At 42.2% G+C, this 21,854-nt stretch overlaps 1 protein-coding gene across 3 annotated transcripts in view; it reads right to left on the reverse strand.

Annotated features, from left to right (window-relative positions):
* Window positions 1–1,672: 1,672 nt before the first annotated feature.
* Window positions 1,673–21,854, reverse strand: part of RIOK2 (RIO kinase 2) — a 52,011-nt gene continuing 31,829 nt past the window's right edge. The window contains exons 6-11 of one of the 3 annotated variants that reach the window (XM_085877255.1): window positions 19,784–19,975; window positions 18,478–18,570; window positions 15,332–15,507; window positions 14,923–15,244; window positions 14,663–14,759; window positions 1,673–2,404 (exon numbers count right to left, since the gene is read on the reverse strand). In XM_085877255.1, coding sequence (XP_085733381.1) covers window positions 2,243–2,404; window positions 14,663–14,759; window positions 14,923–15,244; window positions 15,332–15,507; window positions 18,478–18,570; window positions 19,784–19,975 — 1,042 coding nt within the window. In that variant the 3' untranslated portion in view covers window positions 1,673–2,242. Of the gene's footprint in view, window positions 2,405–9,343; window positions 9,472–14,662; window positions 14,760–14,922; window positions 15,508–18,477; window positions 18,571–19,783; window positions 19,976–21,854 lie in introns of all 3 variants that reach the window. The other 2 variants (XM_085877254.1, XM_085877253.1) reach the window with 2 other exon arrangements.

The raw sequence follows: 21,854 nt of genomic DNA on the forward strand, positions 1-21,854 counted from the left end.
TGAAAATGGCAATTTTTATAACTGACGTGACCTCGTGACCTTGACCCTGACCTTGAACCTGAACAAAAGTTATATCGTTGTGCAACTCTCATCGACCTCTACCCACATACTAAGTTTCATCAAGATCGGAAAGAAAAATTGTTGACGGACGGACATTTGGTCTGGCTTTATGAAGTCATCTCGGCAGAGATGACCTAAAAACCCCCAAAACAAACAAACAAACAATTTTTATTATTATTATTATTAATTAATAACTTCTTGGATCTTGTGCAGTTAAATTAGTATGGTGTTCGCGCAGGCATGATGGGCTGAATGGCCTCCACCTGTGTTAGATTTCCTTGTATTTATGTCTGGACGGGACTTTGTGTCTGGACGCGAGTTTGTCTCCGGACGGGTTTTTCTCCGGACGGGAGTTTGTGTCTGCACGCCTCTGAATGGGAGTTTGTGTTCGGATGTGTCCAAGCAGTGTTTGTGTCCGGATGGCTTGGCTCCGGATGCGTCCGGCGGGAATTGTCTTCGGACATGTCCGGGCCGTGTTTATAGTATGACCGGTAGAAAATGTATTTCAGACATTATTTTGTTTCCATCTTCACTGTTGTTCTATGCAGAATTATTATGATGAGATGGTATGAATCGCAATTAACGCAGCACTATACGTTTGCCTTCCTTTCCTCTCACCTCACACTGTTTTCCCTTCCCCCACCTCTTCCCCCACCTCTTCCCCCACCTCCCTTTATTATTCCCATCAGCGAAGCGACGGGTGGTATTTGCGAGTACAAAATAATAATTCAAAATGCAACCCAGGAACTGAAGGCCATTCCAAAAGAAGAGTACTGTACCAGAGATGATTCAAACAATGGCAGGACAAGTGGAATCATTGTGTTCTATCAAGAAGAGACTACTTTGAAGGGGCTATATTTGATTAACTGTGTTGTCATTTAGTTTTGTCATAAAAAATGCAGTCCCGGAATGTTTCGATCAGACATCGTACGACATGACGGTGACATCTGTGCCTGCTTCACTATTCTCATTCCAATTCCTCCATCACCCTCATGAATTTAAGTTAATAAACTGTTCGATTGAATTGGGGTTTTGATGTAGCAAAGACAATGGGCCAAATGGCCACCTCGTGTATCAAAGTTCAGTGTTTCTTTGAAAGCAGCTACACTGTTGGTCAAAGTAAAGGCCACTCGAGCTCGCCAGGATTCATCTATTAGCAGCGATCAATTTCGTAGTAATTTCTTTGTAAGCCAGGTGTTGTGAGTCATGGATTGGCCAGAAGGCACCACATACTGCCGATCATAATGATGTTTTTTTGAAATGCTAGTCTTCTTTTGGATGCAGCACAAGGCTGCGGGTTAGCATCATTACTTGAGGGTGGTGTTGTACCGCTAATGCAATGCTGTCGAAGTTCGGGCAAGAATTTGGTGTTTGTTCATGGTGCAGGCGATTGCTCGCCAACTTTTCACAAAGGACACCTTGGAATCTTTAACATCCACAAACTAATACCAGCAGACAGGACACCCAGTTTAACGTCCACCCGAGGGACGGCACTCACATTGATGAATCACCCTTCTTGTGAAACACGGGGATGACAGTTTATAGCTGGGCCACAATTAAAACCCAGGCTAAACGTCTTCGAGGCAAGTGTGTATACCGCCAGGCCATCCTACCAGGTTAAAATACTCGTTGTTTACTCCAAAAAAGAACCACCACCCTTTTACAAAAGTGACTGCAGGGGTCACAGCATCAAAAAGAAATATTAAGCAGATTGTGAAATCTACAACGTATAAGTTCAACGGTCTATTGTACAGTAACTTGTGTACTCAATCCGAAAATTAAGGCCGACAAAAGGCATCAAAAATAATCGCACTGAGCAATAAGCATGAACTACAAAACCACAAGGAGAATTTCTTCAAAAAAAACAAATCTGTTATTGGGATGTGGAAAAGGGCAAACCCAATAAATTTTATCTTCTTGACATACAAACAAATCAGTTCATATAATCACTTTTGTCTACAAATAAGGTGAATAAGACATAACGTCAAAATCACCAAAACATTCCAGAGTTATATGCAGAGCATATTGGCACATCAGGTGGATGCAAAAGACAAGCCTGCATATCACACGTTGTTGGGCTATTGAACCAATCAGATCATTCCTCACGTGGCATTCACAAAGTGATGAAGGGTACCCAGCGTCCAGATGTCTGGAAAAAAAAAACTCCCCAAGTGTCTCGCTTTCAGTTCCAGAAGGAGTTGCATTCCAGGCTCGAGTGAATGATATCACGGTTTTCTCGGCGCAATTTTGTTACCAAGCTTGACTCTCCCTTTAGCAGGCGGCGACGCTGTGCCGCACGCTGCTGTTTGCTCAACTGTTGTTTCACTTTCTGCTGGATCACTTCCTGTTGAATTACATGACAAGCCATTATTATTATAAAGCAAATAAGCAAAGTAATTACACATTAATGTCACTTTTACTTATTCTGGTTGGACAAACCTAACCTATTAGTTCCTACTCCAGCCCAAAAAAATGTTGTCTCTTTAACCTCTTAGCCTCACCAAGAACCATGACCTTTCCTGGGCTGACCAGAAAGCAAAGTTCCAAATCCAGCTGTAGACTGAGCTTCCTACATTGATCCAAGTCTCCTTGGAAAATCAGAGCTACTCATTACAGTCTACAAGGCCTTTGTCCATAGCTTAATGGAGTGAAGCTCTTCGCTATGGGTTGGCGAATCAGCTTCACATCTGCTTCTCCTGGATTCTGGGGAATCCAAAGCTCTCAAATTTATTGGAATCTCCCGTGATGAGGTTGAAACACAGGTCTGTTGCTGTCACATCGCAGGCAGGTCAGTGATCTCTGTTTTCTGCCATTGCTCCCCCCAATGCCGCTCTCTTAGTCCTCCAACCCTCCCCAGCTACCCCAGGATGCACGCATTCTTCCAGTCACTCCCTCCTGATTAACCTTCAAAAATCCAGGCTGACTGTACACCTTAACTCATTTATTCCTCACTTCTCCCATCTCTGGAACTAGCTTTCAGAAGCTGTTTTGTCTCACTTGTCCCTCCATGACTTCAAAAGCAAGCAATGCACCACCATCTCTTGTCATCCCCAATTTGGTCACATGATCTTCATTACCCCCATTCACCAACCGAACCCAACAGTTTTACTTGATAGTTTCAGTGTTTCCTCTCTTCTTCTCCTGTTCATTCATTCCCTTGATGTTTGACCCACTGTTAGTTCTACTTTGCTCTTCCATGAGCCTCGTTCCTACCAAAAAAAAAGGTTCAACACCCAAATATACTACGAAAAGAATCCATGATCAAAATTACCAATTAACAACAAATCTGGAGAGACAAGTCATCTAAACAATGTGCCCACACCTTTGATGCAATACATGTAGAGAAGCAAAATAAACAATGCAAGATAACGTATCCAAAACAGTCAAATTAAGTGGATGGCTGAGATAACAAAGTAGGTGAGCAATTTTGACTGCAGCCTGTGCTAATGACATCCTTGTAAGTGTCCCCTATTTTGCACAATGAGTGCCTCCTAGTTGGCTCTCTGAGCATCCCTAAGAATGAGAGGCTCCAGTTTCAGGTTAAACCTATTTGAGTATTAGACACATTAATCATTGTCAAACATTTTGTGCAACAGTAACTGAAGGGCAACCTCTGAAAATACCCAAGGAAATGCAAGACAGGAATGTGTTGGTCTTTGTTTTCATTGTTGCAAAAATTTAGGCAATGGAAGGGCTTGCACGTATATATGCATATGTATATGTACAAATAAATGTCATTGTGTGTGTGGGTGAGTGTGTCTCATCTGCAACTCCAAAATAATGAAACTTAGCATCCTGAAACTTTGCATGCATATGAAGAAAACTCCAAGGAAGTGCATGACTGAAAATTGGGTGCTTGGGTTAATTAAAACACCTCTTTTGAAGATAATTCACGGGCATATTTAATTATATCATTTATCAGGCTCCCCATACCCTCCCCAGCTACCCCAGGATGCACGCATTCTTCCAGTCACTCCCTCCTGATTAACCTTCAAAAATCCAGGCTGACTGTACACCTTAACTCATTTATTCCTCACTTCTCCCATCTCTGGAACTAGCTTTCAGAAGCTGTTTTGTCTCACTTGTCCCTCCATGACTTCAAAAGCAAGCAATGCACCACCATCTCTTTTCATCCCCAATTTGGTCACATGATCTTCATTACCCCCATTCACCAACCGAACCCAACAGTTTTACTTGATAGTTTCAGTGTTTCCTCTCTTCTTCTCCTGTTCATTCATTCCCTTGATGTTTGACCCACTGTTAGTTCTACTTTGCTCTTCCATGAGCCTCGTTCCTACCAAAAAAAAAGGTTCAACACCCAAATATACTATGAAAAGAATCCATGATCAAAATTACCAATTAACAACAAATCTGGAGAGACAAGTCATCTAAACAATGTGCCCACACCTTTGATGCAATACATGTAGAGAAGCAAAATAAACAATGCAAGATAACGTATCCAAAACAGTCAAATTAAGTGGATGGCTGAGATAACAAAGTAGGTGAGCAATTTTGACTGCAGCCTGTGCTAATGACATCCTTGTAAGTGTCCCCTATTTTGCACAATGAGTGCCTCCTAGTTGGCTCTCTGAGCATCCCTAAGAATGAGAGGCTCCAGTTTCAGGTTAAACCTATTTGAGTATTAGACACATTAATCATTGTCAAACATTTTGTGCAACAGTAACTGAAGGGCAACCTCTGAAAATACACAAGGAAATGCAAGACAGGAATGTGTTGGTCTTTGTTTTCATTGTTGCAAAAATTTAGGCAATGGAAGGGCTTGCACGTATATATGCATATGTATATGTACAAATAAATGTCATTGTGTGTGTGGGTGAGTGTGTCTCATCTGCAACTCCAAAATAATGAAACTTAGCATCCTGAAACTTTGCATGCATATGAAGAAAACTCCAAGGAAGTGCATGACTGAAAATTGGGTGCTTGGGTTAATTAAAACACCTCTTTTGAAGATAATTAACGGGCATATTTAATTATATCATTTATCAGGCTCCCCATACCCTCCCCAGCTACCCCAGGATGCACGCATTCTTCCAGTCACTCCCTCCTGATTAACCTTCAAAAATCCAAGCTGACTGTACACCTTAACTCATTTATTCCTCACTTCTCCCATCTCTGGAACGAGCTTTCAGAAGCTGTTTTGTTGTTCTAGGGTTTCACAGACCAGGAAACACTCACTGGTCACCGCTCTCTTTGGAATCTTCAGGCCTTTCCAAGGTAACCTCGCTGGCGTCTGAAGCCACCCTGTTTTTTGCCCTGCTCAACCATGCCTTGACTTGGAACAGGCCGCAACAATTTCTTAATCATAAAGTTTTTCATTTCACTTTCCTCACTCACATTATCAAATGCCTGTTCATCATAGCTACAAATCACTGTATACATCACTTTTGTAAGTGCTATAGTTTTCAAATTAGGAGCTCGGAGCGATTTCATGCATTATATGATGCAATTTTCCACGATCTACTCTAATGGACGAGTTAAAGTAAATCATCGAAATATTTCAGTTTTGAGAATCGGATACCATCCAGCCTAAATAAGTTGAAATCTGGAGTGAAATCTGATAATTTAAAGAAAAAACAAGTCTTATAACTAAGCATATATACCTATTTACTTTAAGTAAGGCTATGGTCCCTCATTAAAATATAAACATAAGAAAATATGAAATTTCCAAAGCATTAAACTTATCTTTTTCTCCTGTTTGGGGAATTATATTGCGTGAACGAATGATTTAGGAATGTGCCCAAATTAACCAGATTCATTGAGCGATATGATTTAATGCATTCACTGTTTGACATTGTGCCCTGTCCCCCACAGGGACTGCTTATCCATAGCGTCCACCAGATCTGTCTCTATATTTTCAGAGGTTTCGCGAGGTGCTCCACAAGAGATCAAAGCAAATCTGGTGAAAAACGGACTTTTTAAAATAAAGTTATAACGTTTGCATGGACCGCGAACCAATGTACAACGTGCACAGTTCAAACAGGCAATGCGGTGGATCATCTGCAATGTTTATTTCACGGGCGATTAACTTTGCAATGTCTCTAGGGTTGTTCTACATTAAACAGCAACTCATTGGTGGATAAAGTCATTATTTGAACAAATTCATTGAATTTCTTTAACTGCTGCGGGTGCGGTGAAGACCGGCTTTAAAGTTTAAGGGATCCTATCTGGTATGCAGCTATAGCCTGGCCAGCCGTTCCTCATCAACCATTCAATTGGAGTGCTTGTTTGAATGCTTAAGCCACTTGCCGAGCACCCAACAGTGGATGACGGTACAGTTTGTGTCCTGATCAGGATGTACAGTCAGCAGTTGCTACAACGACAAGGAAGAGGAACATGATTTACAAAGGTTGTATGGTTTCTCTTTGTGAGTTCCAAAGCAAAATATGTTCGATAACACCCAATTTCCGAGCTGTTTGCCATATATACTAACGCGTTTTCTAAATTGCAGAGCCAATGTTTTTTCCACCCGTCACATGACGATTGGCAGCTGTTTATAGAGATTAATGTTTTTGCACATCTTGCAGAAACGTTTATCATGCAACATTGTTTTTACAATTTGTTCATTGAAATCCCCCCAGAACAAGGGTGAAAGCTACTCAAGGTTTTTGGGTTGTATACAGTGCGTACTGCTAGGGTTGGGCATACAACCATACTTTTTTTGAAAGGAGTGTTTTTATGGCCAAATTTCATGCTGATCACGAATCCGTTGAACATTTTGACATAGGATGATGTCTTGGGTTGGGAAAATGCAAAAATTCAAAATGGCCACCAAATGTACCCATTTTCAGGTAAAATTTGATAATTATGGCTTACTAGGGCATGTGATATGTCATTTCTTATGTTTTCAGGGTCGCTGATATCGAAAATGAGGTCAAAACAGTGACACATGATGGCTATATGGATTTATCGCTACACATGGGTATTTTCGATGGAAAATACCCACTTTTCAATCTCAGAACGAATTTTGAATTGATTAATCAACTATATCCTTTGTTTTTGATACCGGGCGTAGTGGCGTGCGCCTGTAATCCGGCTACTCGGAGGCTTGGGTTGGAGGATCGCTTGAGGACGGGGGCTCTGCACTGGGCAGGGTGTAGAGCAGCCCGGAATCATGGCGAAACCCAAATCCTCATCCCTGTGTCGTAAGAGGCGACCAGGGTTGCGTCAGGAAGGGCATCCGGCGTAAAACCTGTGCCAAATCAGTATGCGGATCATAACGGATGATCCGCTGTGGCGACCCCTAACGGGAGCAGCCGAAAGATGAACAACATCCTTTGTTTTTGATGTTGTACGTTTTTCGTGTGGTTACAGATAATCAACAGTGATGTCTGCCGAGACTTCTACTGTAAGAAGCATGGAGGTCCAGTGACTCCTATTTCCCTTAACTCTCTTGAGAGACTTAATGAATCACAACTACTCAAGGAAATGGGCTACCTTAGGTCGACAGTGGGCCCGATATACGCCAGAAGCGTAGAGTGAAATGTACCAACGGAACAAAAACTTTCAGGTTTGAGAAGTTCAGTGTCGACGAACTGAAAACATATATCAGAAATGCTGTCAAACCAGAGGACAATGTTTCTGTCGATGTCGATACATTGCTGAAAAAAGTGCTTTGAATGTTGAGGAGATGTTGATGTGATGATTAAAGTAGTCGTTTACAGAAATTTGTGATATCTTAATTTGATTCTTTGAAATTCTGGTCACGCTCACATTTTTGTGCTGATTTTATCGCAATATGCATCCTGGGGCAGTCTGGTTGACCTGTACGAGTTTAAAAGTATGATTATCGATATCAGCGACACTGAAAACATAAGAAATGACATATTACATGCCCTAGTAAGCCATAATTATCAAATTTTACCTGAAAAGTGGGTAAGTTTGGCGGCCATTTTGATTTTTTGCATTTTGCCAACCTAAGACATCATCCTCGGTCAAAAATTCAACTGATTCGTGATCAGCGTGAAAAATGGCCATTAAAAAAACACTCCTTTCAACGGGACAACAGAGAAAAAGTCGATGTGTTGCCAACCCAAGTAGTGCTGCTCATCGAAGGTTTTTATGCGAATGTTAACTTTGTGTAAAGTAGGTTATTATTTGTTTCAAAACGGAAGTCCTTTACGGTGGATTGGATGCTGGGACATCGTGAAATTGTCTGTGGAGAATACTGATCTCCTCACTAACTGGATCACCAGGTAGCTTCATCTCTCAAGCAAACAGTCCAACAAAATAGTTGATAAGGAACGGCTGGCTTGGCAAGCGATAGCAAGCCCATTGATCATTAAACACCTTTACAAGCAATTTTTTTCCAAGCAGGGAAAAAGATAAAAAACATGCGAATTCCTCCAGATTTTTTTCAGTCGAGTCCAAAGCAGCATCGGCAAAGTGAGTGTGAGAATAACACTAAGTTCTCTTTTTGGGGAGTTTTGGTCCGAGAAAAATTTTGTGCCCAGGAACTGAAAAAAATAAATCTTAATCCACCTCCGACGGGCCTGATATCCCAAAGGAAATTTCCCAATTATGTTGTGTACCTTCCCCGAATACACTACATTATCATTTCTGACAACCCTGCTTATCTGCTGTGGTAGTCGGATGCTCCACATCCAAGAACGGTGATCATGAACACCACGACGAGAAACCACGACATGTCTGGTGTACGGCTGTCCATGAACTGGTAATTTTATGACACAGGTCTTCTGTCTTATGAGTTCCCTATTGTTGGAATTCTCATTGTAACCGTGAACAACCACTGTGACGTCACAATGGACCATGGCCACGCCCCTTTCACATCGTTTCTCTTCATATCTCAACGTTTATGTAATTTGTTTTTTCCTCCAATTAGTCTCTGCCGGTGAAAATCACATGTCCTAAGGTTGATGACTAACACACTTCTTTTGTCTTTCAAATATTTTTTTTACACCAATGAGAACAGGATTTAAAAACGTTCAGTTTGATAAGTTGGGACACTGATTACTGACATCCAGACATGTGTTCATTTAATTTACTCGTACACCCACTCACAACAGAAGCGGGAGCACGGGTCTTGTTACTTGGGTTATGAAGATAACAGTAGATCGAGATTCCGGTCCGTTATTCTTTGGTGGATTAAAAACAGCATATGCCTAAAGGGTGTCGGGATTTCTCCAAATTTCTTTCAGGTAAATGTTAAACAGCACAACCAACTGTGTAAAAAGGTAAATCAAACGTGTTTGTGGTTTGTCATTTGTTTTTAGATCCTCATGGAGGATCTCAAAGTCTTACTCACATTGTTGTTCTTGTGGACCTTTTTGCTTCACAGCCTACAGTTTTCATCGAAACTTCCTGAAACTTGGCATATATATGTAAAAAATACCCTGCGCAGACAGTAGCCATCTCCGATTTTGAAAATTCCTCCTGGAAAAAAAGTTATGACGTCAAAACATCTCCGCTAATGGAAATCGCCTAAAAATTTATCTTCAAAACGAGGCAAGCTTTTTGAATTCTGTTTGCGGGAATCGAACAGGGCATTAGCAGAGATGAATTACCGCACATATGATATATCACTATGACGTCATATCAATTTTTATGACGTCATTCCTATTTTTTGTTTTTTGTTTCATTTGTTTCACAGCCTACAGTTTTCATTGAAACTTCCTGAAACTTGGCATATATATGTAAAAATACCCTGTGCAGACAATAACCATCTCAGCTTTTGAAAATTCCTCCTGGAAAAAAAAGTTATGACGTCAAAATATCTCCACTAATGGAAATTGCCTTAAAAATGATCTCAAACTAGGCAAGCTTTTTGAATTCTGTTTGCGGGAATCGAACAGGACATTAGCAGAGATGAATTACCGCACATATGATACATCAAGGACGTCATCAATTTTTATGACGTCATTCCTATTTTTTGTTTCACAACCCAGAGTTTTCATCAGATCTTCGTGAAACTTGCCATGTATATGCAGAAAGCCCACGCGCAGGCAGTAACCTTCTCCGATTTTGGAAATTCTTCCTAGAAAAAAGTTGACGTCATAATATCGCCGCTAATGGAAATCGCCGAAACTAGGCAAGCTGTTTGAATTTTGTTTGCGGGAATCAAGCCGGGCATGAGCACAGATAATTTATCGCAAACCTGAAACATCACAATGACGTCATATTCGTTTTTATGACGTCATCATTAAGAGGACGAGGATATTAGCTCATTTGAGCTTGTTTAGTTAGGGTCCCCGTCCCTCGTTTAATGGGTGAATAAATGTACATGCGCTGCGAGTTATTTTGATAGATAGGATTTTTACATCACTAACAACAACTACGGCTACTACATCTACAACTACAACAACAACGTCATCTTCGCTCTCACAGAGACAACCCTCTGCTCCCGGCATTCTCCGCGCATTCGCTGGTATGCGGGCGTGTTTAGAATTCGTTCGGGGATGGAATTCCATTCCCAAATATGGTCATGAACCGGTTCGCTTGGCTGCACGCCAAATAAGGGAATGCGTCGTGTCCCACCCAATGAGGGTGGGCCGCGATGAGCGGACTGCGCCCGAGAGCGACAAAAGGGACGGAGAGCAAATAATCGGGTGGATCTGCTCGAGCGGGTCGGAAAGAATCCATACCCCGTCTTCACCAGCGCCCGTTCTGGTTCCCGGCTGATCCTGTTGCTGGCATGCTCTGGTTTCCGGGTCATCTCGTCGCTGGCGTGGCCTGCGTCGGCTGCCCTTGGTCCGTTCCTGCCGACTGGTGTCCCGGGAAGGTGTGGACATCGAGCCGCGCGCTCGCGGCCAGGTAGCCGGCCACTTTCTCGTCCCTCAGCCCGACTTTCCTCCGAGCTGAAGGGATAAGAAAGATAATTTTGGGTCCGTTTCTTTTGGGTGTGCGTCTGTCTGTGGGCCCGTCTTTAAGAGGAATTGTTTAAGTGCTTGTGTGTGTAAATTTGCATTCTCTATTAGTCGTGATAACTCTGCCCTTACATGCTTCCCTCATTTCCCCGATTACTGTGAATAAATACCCCATTTGTTAAATGCATCAGCTCGTTTCTGTGTTTCTTCCATTGGCTTAAGGCCCGGTCACACCTTGACGTTTTAGCCAGCGATGGCAACGTATTAAAATGTATGTAAAACGCTGGCTGACGTTGAACTTTTGATGTTTTTTTTTAAGATTCGGACATATTCATAACGAGTTGGTCATATGCATAACATATTAGTAATGGACACAGAACGTTTCGTTGTGTTATAGATAACTTATACCAACGAATGCTGAACCTGTTGTTGGCCTACACAACCTATGCCCAACGATAGTCTAACTTCGGCATAGCGCGTTGCACGCATCGCCGACGATGTCGTGACGTAGCCTATTAAAAGGCTGACGCACAACGATTCGAATCATAACTGCCGTAGAAATGGAAGTGACAACATCGCGGTCACACCTTGGCGATCTTGCCAGCGTATGCCGACCTAAGAAAAATGTGTCTAAAACGTTGGGGCACGTCAAATACGGTATGAGTAAGTTTGGTATACGTGAGTAGAACGCTAAAGTACGCTATCATACATCGTAGTAAGTAGAGTACATCAATAAATTTTAAACATGTTCAAAATTTTACGACGTACTCGGCATATGACACACGTTCCGCATGCGATGGGGATAAGTTTTACACACGATATGTGGACGCTTACACACGTCCAAAAACGCTACTTATAAGCTACTCATAAGTCGAAACACGTCGCGGTAATGTCTTTTTTACGCGAAACTTATTTCTAACTTATGTTTGACGTGCTTTGAACCAATTCTTTACGTAGTCCCAACACATGTCGACGTATGTAGACGTATTCCAATGACGTCTTCCAGTCGACAAAAAAAAAAAAATGAATGTGTTTCTAGCTTACAACTGCCATATAAAGACGTGTTCCCAGCGGTTTTGGGAATTGGTATATAAAAATGCTGCTCATAAAAGGGGAACCCAACAGTGTTTTCGAGTCCTTTTTGAGTCGATGTCCATGTCAGCAGTAACAGTATCAGTATCAGTATCAGTATTAGTATTAGTATCAGTATTAGTATTAGTTTGTTCATGTTGGTAGTAGTAGGTGAGTGTGAGGGGGAGGGTGTGGGTTATGATGGATCCTCCTTGCGTCCGCGTGTCCACGGGTAGGTTCATAGGCTGCCACTCAACGATTTAAATGGCTGCATCTCCACTATTGAAAGTAGACGCTTGCGCTCAACAATTGGATTTTTTTTACACTCAACGACTTTTAAACGGTACCACTCAGCTATTTTCATTTTTTACAATGAACGATTTAAATTGCTGTCACTCGCCTTTGTTTTTTGACGCTGGGGTTTGGAAATTTGAAGCGTTTCTTCTGAACGTGTTAAAACGCTCAAACTCGACTATTTTAAATAGACGCTAGCGATGGACAATTTGAATCATAGCCAAGCTAGACATCGAAGTGTGAACATCCTCGTCATGCCGAAGAAAAGTTTGAAGAATGCTGCAAATAAGTGTCCTGGCCGTGGCCGTGGACGCTGACGCAAGGACGATCCATTATACCGACGTCTTTCAGCCTATGAGTAACTTAAAAGTAACGTCTGTCGATGTGTGGCAACGATCGCGTAACGTGCCAACAACACGTTAATCATAGGTTAGAAATAAGTTTCGGGTACGCTAAACATTACCTCGGCGTGTATCAACTTATGATTAACTTACAAGTAGCATGTGTTGACGTCTGTCAACGATCGCAGACCGTGCCTACAACTTGTGGCCAGCGTAGCGGAACGTGTGAGTCATACGCCGGCATATGTCGTGAAATTTCAAGCATGAAAAAATTTGAGGACAACCGAAAAGTACAACGTTTAAAGCCAGCGTACAACGACGTATGGCAGTGTTTTTCAGCGTGCTCTCAATGTTATCAAAACTTACTCATAACGTGTTCAACGTGTGCCAGCGTTTTAGAAAAAAAATTCAAAAATCGGCATACGTTGGCTAAAACGTCAAGGTGTGACCGGGCCTTTAGCAGGAAGCGGGTTGGTGAATTACAAAGGCTGTTGCCGCTGTAAATGTACATTTGGACCGACGGGACTTCGGCAACCATCCGCTCGGGTTGCGCACGGGTCAGACACGCTAACGGCTTGACGAGTGCCGACGAGGGTGTGAATTCAACGGTAGCTTTTTCCACGTGGGTAATTAGGTATATTGAAATTTGGCAATTAGCCCTACATCACGCGGTCAAATTATTGGCGATTCAGGGTCCGGTAAGGGACCCGTACCCTCGGAGTTTTCCGAAAGGTACGATCTAGATTCCGGGTGTTCGGGAGAGTCGACCCGACCGCCCCACCAAGCGGTTGTGCTCACAGCCGATATCCAGCTCCACAACAATATATCTATATTTCTCTCTCGATATATATCTTTCTCTCCCCCCCCCCACCCCCTTCTCCCTTTCTCTCCCCCCCACTCTCTTTCTCTTTCTCTTTCTCTTTCCCTCTTTCTCTTTCTCTTTCTCTTCTCTCTCTCTCTCTCTCTCTCTCTCTCTCTCTCTCTCTCTCTCTCTCTCTCTCTCTCTCTCTCTCTCTCTCTCTCTCCACCCTTTCCCCTCCTCCCTCTCTCTCTCTCTCCTCCCTCTCTTCCTCTTTCTCTCCCCTGCCCCCTCTCTCTCACCCCCTCTCTCTCACCTCTGTTTCTCCCCCTCTCTCTCCCACCCCCTCTCTCTCCCACCCCCTCTCTCTCTCTCTCCCCTTTCGTATCCCCATCAGCAAAGCGACGGGTGGTATTTGCTGGTATATATAACATTTAGGACAGACATTTGGAGACATTATTGTACATTTACATTAATTACTAGAATGACACTTGGTAAAGTGCATATCTCCACCAGGCTGAACAGTTTACATTTTGGATCCCACCGATAGGCCAGATCTGCATCAGAACCTTAAGCAAAATCTAATCGGTTTGTTCTTGTCACCTCCCCAACTCGTCCATCATGTTTTGTCATAACTTGACCACAACATTTTGAAACATGCTATGTTTCGTTTTTAGCCCCATCTCTCAATGGTGATGAATCACTTTCGTGGGGCAACTTAGCATAACAATTGTGAATTTTGTGAGGAAAGCACCAAATTTGGCACACTAGTAGCCTATCATATTATGAACAGATTTAGATATTGGGCCATCTCAAAATTTTGATGGCAGTGGAAAATGGCTGCCACAGCCATCAGCGGCTGAATTTGAGATGGCCCAATATCTAAATCTGTTCATAATATGATAGGCTACTAGTGTGCCAAATTTGGTGCTTTCCTCACAAAATGCACAATTGTTATGCTATATTTAGCTAAGTTACCCCACTACTTGAGAAATTGTTGTATCCGGATCTTCAAAAAATCAAAGCAATTCGTCCTCGTCACACACCCAACCTGTTCACCAAATTTCCTCTGAATCTGTCCACATGTATTTGAGATAGCATGCTCACAAACACGTAACCTACAGAACGCATAACCTCCATCCACCTTCATTGGTGGAGGTAGCAAGAACGTTGGGAAACAATCGACAGATCAACAAAGTGTGATCCCAGTGTCGTGATTTGTGCCCGGATGGGAAACTCAAGTGATCCAATCTTACTGGAGCAATGGTGGAGCGACTTCCAACACTGCAGTTCGATTCGCTGTGTGTGCGCTGCCGGAGATGGCTGTTGACATGGAGCAAACTGACTTCGTCACTACAAAGACAAGAAAATGGCGATAAACATTTGTATTTCATCGGTTTTGAATCGCAGGCTGTGATTACTTATTGACTGATGCAATGAACACTGTTAAGATCCAAAAATTCAAACAAATTGAGATGGAAACTCCAAACAGCTTCCCGTTTTAGGCGATTCTTACCGGTGGGGTTTGAAATCATTGTTGATGTCCGATAAGTGTACAAGATCATCAAAGCTGTCATCGTCTGAGTGATGTTTATCTGCCAGGTCATGCTCCTCTTCTTCATTGTCTCCATCCACCAGATTTCCAAGGCAATCTGACGAAGGGGCAATCACAAGACTCGCTGCACACATGGCAAGTTGGTCCATCGAGACGCAGTCTTTATCTTCCACAGATGGTGATGACCCTGAAGCTTCACCCAGTAACCCCTTCTTTGTAGTGTTGGCTTCAACAAAACAGTGCTTGTCCAGCAGTTCTGCATTTTTCGGTTCCTCTTCATTTTCTTCAACACAATCATTATAATCCTCATCATCATCATCATCATGATCATGATCATCATCATGCAACGTTTGAATTTTCTCCTCGCCACCTTTAAAATGCCGTTGCTCTTCACGATCGCCATCAGCCTGACCACAGGTGAGATTATCATCCACAGTCTCCTCATCACTCTCAGGCCCCAAGGGCAGTAAGAGATCATCCTCATAAGGGCAGAGTTGTCTGGAGAAGCCACTCGCTGAAACCTCCACGTCCAAGTCAGTTTCACGTCTGAGTAGAAAGGGAGAAAAGACAATATTGTGACATTTATTTTCATCGCAAGGATGGGAACTGGTCATATATTCTGCCTCAAAGTTTGATCCACAGTCTCAGCTTAAATGCATATTGTATCAACTGCATTCCTCCATTTGGAAAACATTTCTCGAAGAGGTCACTGTAACAGATGGAATGTATGACACTTATTTTACTACAGTGTGATGCAAATAATGGATCCATCAATTAAAACAAACAAAAAAAAAGACAAGAGCGAAGTCGATCTAAGTCGATCCATGCTTCCCATCTAAAGCAAACTTGGAACTTGGCAAAAAGTTTCACTGGGAATGACCCAATATCAATAATATTCTGTTTTGACCCCTGCGACCCTAAGTCTCCACCCCTGGGACATGAACCTCAGGTCAAATCCAAAAAGAACTTATATATTCCATGCGTCCCCCAATGCTGATTGCACACACAGTTTATTAATAAAATGTTAAAAAATGTGCCCATGATTGTGCGTTTTTGGAATTTCACCTTTTGACCCTGCCCGATGGAGCAGAGCCAAAAATAACACGAATAACAAAAATAATAATCACAAGATGTATACTGAAAATGTGCACATGTCCACCCATATAGGATGCTCAAGGTGCTGACAAAATTGATGTGTGTGTGTGTGTATAATATAATAAAATATAATATATATATATATTTATATATATATATATATATATATATATATATATATATATATATATATATATTCTACCAAAGGTGAATAATAGTAATCAAGTGTGCCTCATTACATACGTTTTCAATTTAGTCTTAAACAATGTGAGGTTGTTGGACGTTTTTAATTCATTGGGTAGGGTGTTCCACAGACGAGGGGCTGATGTTTGTGAATGCTCTGTCACCCCACATTCTCTTGGACCTTGGCACAACAAGCCTCACATCATCGGATGATCTCAATCCAGTGCGGGATGGTGTACGGGTCGCGATGAGCAAGATGATGTATTGTGGTGCAAACCCACCAACTGCCCGAAAAGTGATCAGCAGTACTTTGTCAAAAAGTCTTTGTTTGACAGGAAGTTTCACACACACACACACACACACACACACACACACACACACACACACACACACACACACACACACACACACACACACACACACACACACACACACACACACACACACACACACACACACACACACACACACACACACACACACTTGAGAGCACAATACAGAACCCTGTGGAACTGGGAATTCAAGATGAACTGCTTTGGAAGTGACGTGTCGGAAACAGACGGCCTGTGATCTACTGGAGAGGTAGGACTTAAGCCACTATCGAGCTGTCCCACGAATGCCAATCTGCTGTAACCTATCCAGTAAGTTTGCATGACCAACAGTATCAAAAGCACTCAAGTCGAGTAGAACTAAACTGGTTAATCTTCCGGTGTCCATTGCAGAAAGGATGTTATTTTGCTTTCGCAGTAGAGCAGTCTCTACACTGTGCATTCTCTCCAAGCAGACTGAAAGTTGACTTTCAGGTGTGATTGGAGTCGTACAGAAACAACACTCTCCAAATTTTGGCAACATATTTCAAATTAGCCACAGGATGATAGTTTTTTTTTAGTTCCTGACTGTCAAGATATGCCTTCTTTAGTGGTGGATTGCTGAGTGTATGTTGCAGGCAACTGGGAATTGCACCAGTTTGAAGAGACTTGTACACCGTGTCATCAATCTAAGGAGCAAAATCATCAACAAACTCATTGGTATTGGATCGAGATCACACGATGATGTAGGTGAATTGATGATGACTTTCCTGATCTCAGTGACAGGGGTTAGTGTAAAGTCAGTAAAGACGGGGGTACAGGAAGAGGAACTTGACTGCACATTTACACTCCTCATTCATGTCAAGCTATTGCCTTCAGTGTCATGGCGAATGTTTATGACTTTTCCAATTAAAGAATTCACTGAACTGATCTACCAGATTATGACCCGAAGAAGTATTTGGCAAAATAGGTTCAGTCTTTCGATGCGCGAGTGCGTGAAAGAGATGTTTTTGGTCTCTTTCACATTCTGCTGCAGTCGAATAATCGTGCTACTTGGCCTGTGCAATGAGATGCGATACAACTTGGCATTATATGGTGTGGAATACTTGATCAGCATCTGCCTTGGAGTTCTGCCATATTCTCCTCCGAAGATACCTGGCAGCATGAATGTCATCGTTCATTCATGGGTTACTGGGTTTGCTGACTGCTCCTTTTGTCTTATTTGATGCAAGTGTATCCAACAAAGCCTGCATGGAGATCTCATACCTGTCAACGCAGGAGGAGATGGAACCTCTTCAAAGTTAATTGCAGCCAAAGCTCCATGGACACCTTGGTGAAATTGTTTCTTGTCCATTAACTTCATCGGATGTGTTGTGACAGTTTTCTGTACAGGTGGTGATTTTTGCAGCGAGACATTACACTTGATGGCACAGTAATTTGACTAATCATGCTCGACAGAGACATCAGAAAGAACATGCTCCGATTCCCGGGTAATGAGCAAGACAAGTGTGTGTCCGTGTCTTTGTGTTGCTTCAAGGACGTGCTGTTTCAGTCCATATGCTGACATAATGCTCATGAGTCGCTTCACACTTGGATCACTGGGATCATTGACCCAAACATTAAAATCACCAGTTAGAACATCTGATGGAAGTAGCACAAACAAATCAAGTAATGAACTGAATTCCTCGAAGAACAAGCCAAAAGGTAAAGGGAAAGAATTTTCACACCTTCTGTCATATGGTGATTACAACGACCAAGTTTGGTGAATTTCTGCGCAATCGTTTAGGAGATAACGTGACGGACAGACAGACAGACAGACAGAGCCGATTACAATGTCCCCCTGTTTTATTCTCAAAAAGCGTGGGGATAATTATCCACAGGGAAAAACGAAGATAAAAAGACACAAAAGCCAGACATTAGAGATACTCACTTGATTTTGGCGAAGACAGGAGCTTCGTCGTTCTCAAAGCCAAAGCGTTTCAAAAAGAAATCTTGTACACATTTTACATCACGGTCAAAATACCTGTGAGGGCAACACGGAATGAACAACTAGAAGGGCACTCGGTGGAGCGCATACCTTCGCCACGCAATGCCTGATCCACGAGAACATATCGAGCCCAATACAATTTTGAAATATCATGCTATACAGTACTACATCGTTTTTGGCCCTAACTCTCAATGGTGAAGAATCACTTTAAAATTTAATTAAATCTCGTATCCAGATCCGGATTCAGATCTTCACCAAAATCAAATCAATTCGTCCTCATCACACACCCAACCTGTCCACAAAATTTCATCTGGATCTGTCCACAACTTTCTGAGATATCCTGCAAACAGACAAACAGACAGAAAGGGGTGAAAACATAACCTCCTTCACCTTCAGTGGTGGAGGTAACAAGACAGCATTATATAAATAAAGCCAAGGTAATATAATGTATCAAGTACGATCATGTTATGGATTCAGGGGGGAGGTAGGTGGAATATGGTGCTGCAAGTTTAGGTTGAATTAAATAAACATTTCTCAAGCTTTCATTCAACACACATTTTGTCAAGTCTTGTTTGCTGACAAAACTGCATTTCAGACAAATCGTGACTGAATAAAATAAGTCAAAAAGAAAAAATAAACAAACGAGAACGGCACTCGGTAGAGTGCATACCTCCACCAGGTTGAACAGTTTACATCTTGTATGCCACTGATAGACCGCATCTGTATCCAGACATCAATCAAAATCGAATCAGTTTGTCCTTGTCACCTCAACTCATCCACCAAGTTTTGTCAATAATCATAACCCATCCACAACTTTTTGAGATATCATGCGATATATCATTTTTGGCCCTATCTCTCAATGGTGAAGAATCACTTATGATCTGGATCTCCGGATCTGGATCGTCACCAAAATATAATCAATTCTTCCCTGTCCCACACCCATTGTGTCGACCAAGTTTCATCCGCATCTTTCCATAACCTTTTGAGATATGCTACTCACAAACCGATCGACAAAAACAAAAAAAAGGGGGTGAAAACAACCTCCATTCACTTTCGGTTGCAGAGGTAAAAATACACATTCCATCGTTATATGACAACCAACCATCAAGGTGTTCAAAAATTACGATGGACTGTTTTGATCAAAATGAAATGTCCAAATGGTTCTCAAACAATGCCAGCCAGGTGCTGTAAATTATTTACACCGAGCTCACCAAAAGGAGCAAATACTGTACAAACTTGTTCCACTCACCATTCAGCATTCTCATGAGAAGTGGAGACCATTTGAGGGAAATCTATGAGTGTGGCACAACCATCCTCATTCACCATCACATTGAACTCATTGAAGTCACCATGAATGAGCCCATACTTGGCAAGGCGCTCGAGGAGTTCCATGAGCTCCACATACAGGGTAAAGGGTTCTGCCATTGTCTTGACTTGGTATCTGTCAAAAGTGCAGAAAGGTCAACCACAATGACAATTAGGACACTCAATTAGCCCATTTGTCAACACAGGCTGTGAAATGCAGTACATACGAGAATATCTGCAACTGTAAAGGATCCGTGGCCTGAACAAAGCTGGAAAATGATATTCAAAACCAGTGGCAAAAAACTCAAATAGGTGTTGGTAGTTTTTCTGAACCTTCAAAATGTAGTGACAGAGAATTGGCTATCTTTTATTATACAATGTATTAAAGTAGATGGATTTCTCCATCCTTCCATCACTCTGCCCATCACGCTCTTTTCACTGGGATGTCATTACGGCGTCACATCTGGCACAAGATGAGACCTCTACGGATGTACACACCATTCCGGCATCCAGCACGCAACCCATCCCATCACTTCGCTGATGGCAGTTGAACACTGCAACCCAAATGTCTGACTATCTGACATCTGTGGATGATGGGCTGAATGTGAGGCGCAAAGAGTCGGGATGATGGATTCAAGAAGATGGTGGAGTTATAAGATAAAGTTACGTCTGGGACGGTATTACGTCAATGTTTCTGGAATAAAAAATTGCAAATATTGACTGTCAATAAACTGTATTACTGTACTGGACAATGATAATTGCATTACAAAGAAGCTGCATAAAGCAACCAAGCAAGCCTATCAAGGTAAGCCCTATGATGTTTCAAACCCTTCCCAGAGTTCCTCCATAGCTGTAAAGACATTCACAATTAGTACACACATGAGAATCCCAATGCTACACACCCCCTTAGCTGTCAGACCGGTTTCATCACTAATTGGCGAATTGTCCATTAGAAAAAAACATGTCGGGATGGAATCCCCAAAAAACAACCAAACAAGGTCAGAAGGAAAGACAACAAAATACAACACCACAATCATTTTATGGATTGCAATCATGACATCTTTTGACATTGTTGTTGTAGGTGGCAATAGTAAAGGCCCGGTCACACCTTGACGTTTTAGCCAACGTATGCCGATTTTTGAATTTTTTTTCTAAAACGCTGGCACACGTTGAATACGTTATGGGTAAGTTTTGATAACATTGAGAGCACGCTGAAAAACACTGCCATACGTCGTTGTACGCTGGCTTTAAACGTTGTACTTTTCGGTTGTCCTCAAATTCCGCTACGCTGGCCACAAGTTGTAGGCACGGTCTGCGATCGTTGACAGACGTCAACACATGCTACTTGTAAGTTAATCATAAGTTGAGACACGCCGAGGTAATGTTTAGCGTACCCGAAACTTATTTCTAACCTATGATTAACGTGTTGTTGGCACGTTACGCGATCGTTGCCACACATCGACAGACGTTACTTTTAAGTTACTCATAGGCTGAAAGACGTCGGTATAATGGATCGTCCTTGCGTCAGCGTCCACGGCCACGGCCAGGACACTTATTTGCAGCATTCTTCAAACTTTTCTTCGGCATGACGAGGATGTTCACACTTCGATGTCTAGCTTGGCTATGATTCCAATTGTCCATCGGCAGCGTCTATTTAAAATAGTCGAGTTTGAGCGTTTTAACACGTTCAGAAGAAACGTTTCAAATTTCCAAACCCCAGCGTCAAAAAAAACAAACAAAAAAAAAAACAAAGGCGAGTGACAGCAATTTAAATCGTTCATTGTAAACAATGAAACTAGCTGAGTGGTACCGTTTAAAAGTCGTTGAGTGTAAAAAAAATCCAATTGTTGAGCGCAAGCGTCTACTTTCAATAGTGGAGATGCAGCCATTTAAATCGTTGAGTGGCAGCCTATGAACCTACCCGTGGACACGCGGACGCAAGGAGGATCCATCATAACCCACACCCTCCCCCTCACACCCACCTACTACTGCCAACATGAACAAACTACTACTAA

Source organism: Eptatretus burgeri, chromosome 4 (assembly GCF_056783735.1).
Source record: "Eptatretus burgeri isolate ZD-2024b chromosome 4, Ebu_testis_v1, whole genome shotgun sequence".
NCBI classification, from domain to species: Eukaryota; Metazoa; Chordata; class Myxini; order Myxiniformes; family Myxinidae; genus Eptatretus; species Eptatretus burgeri.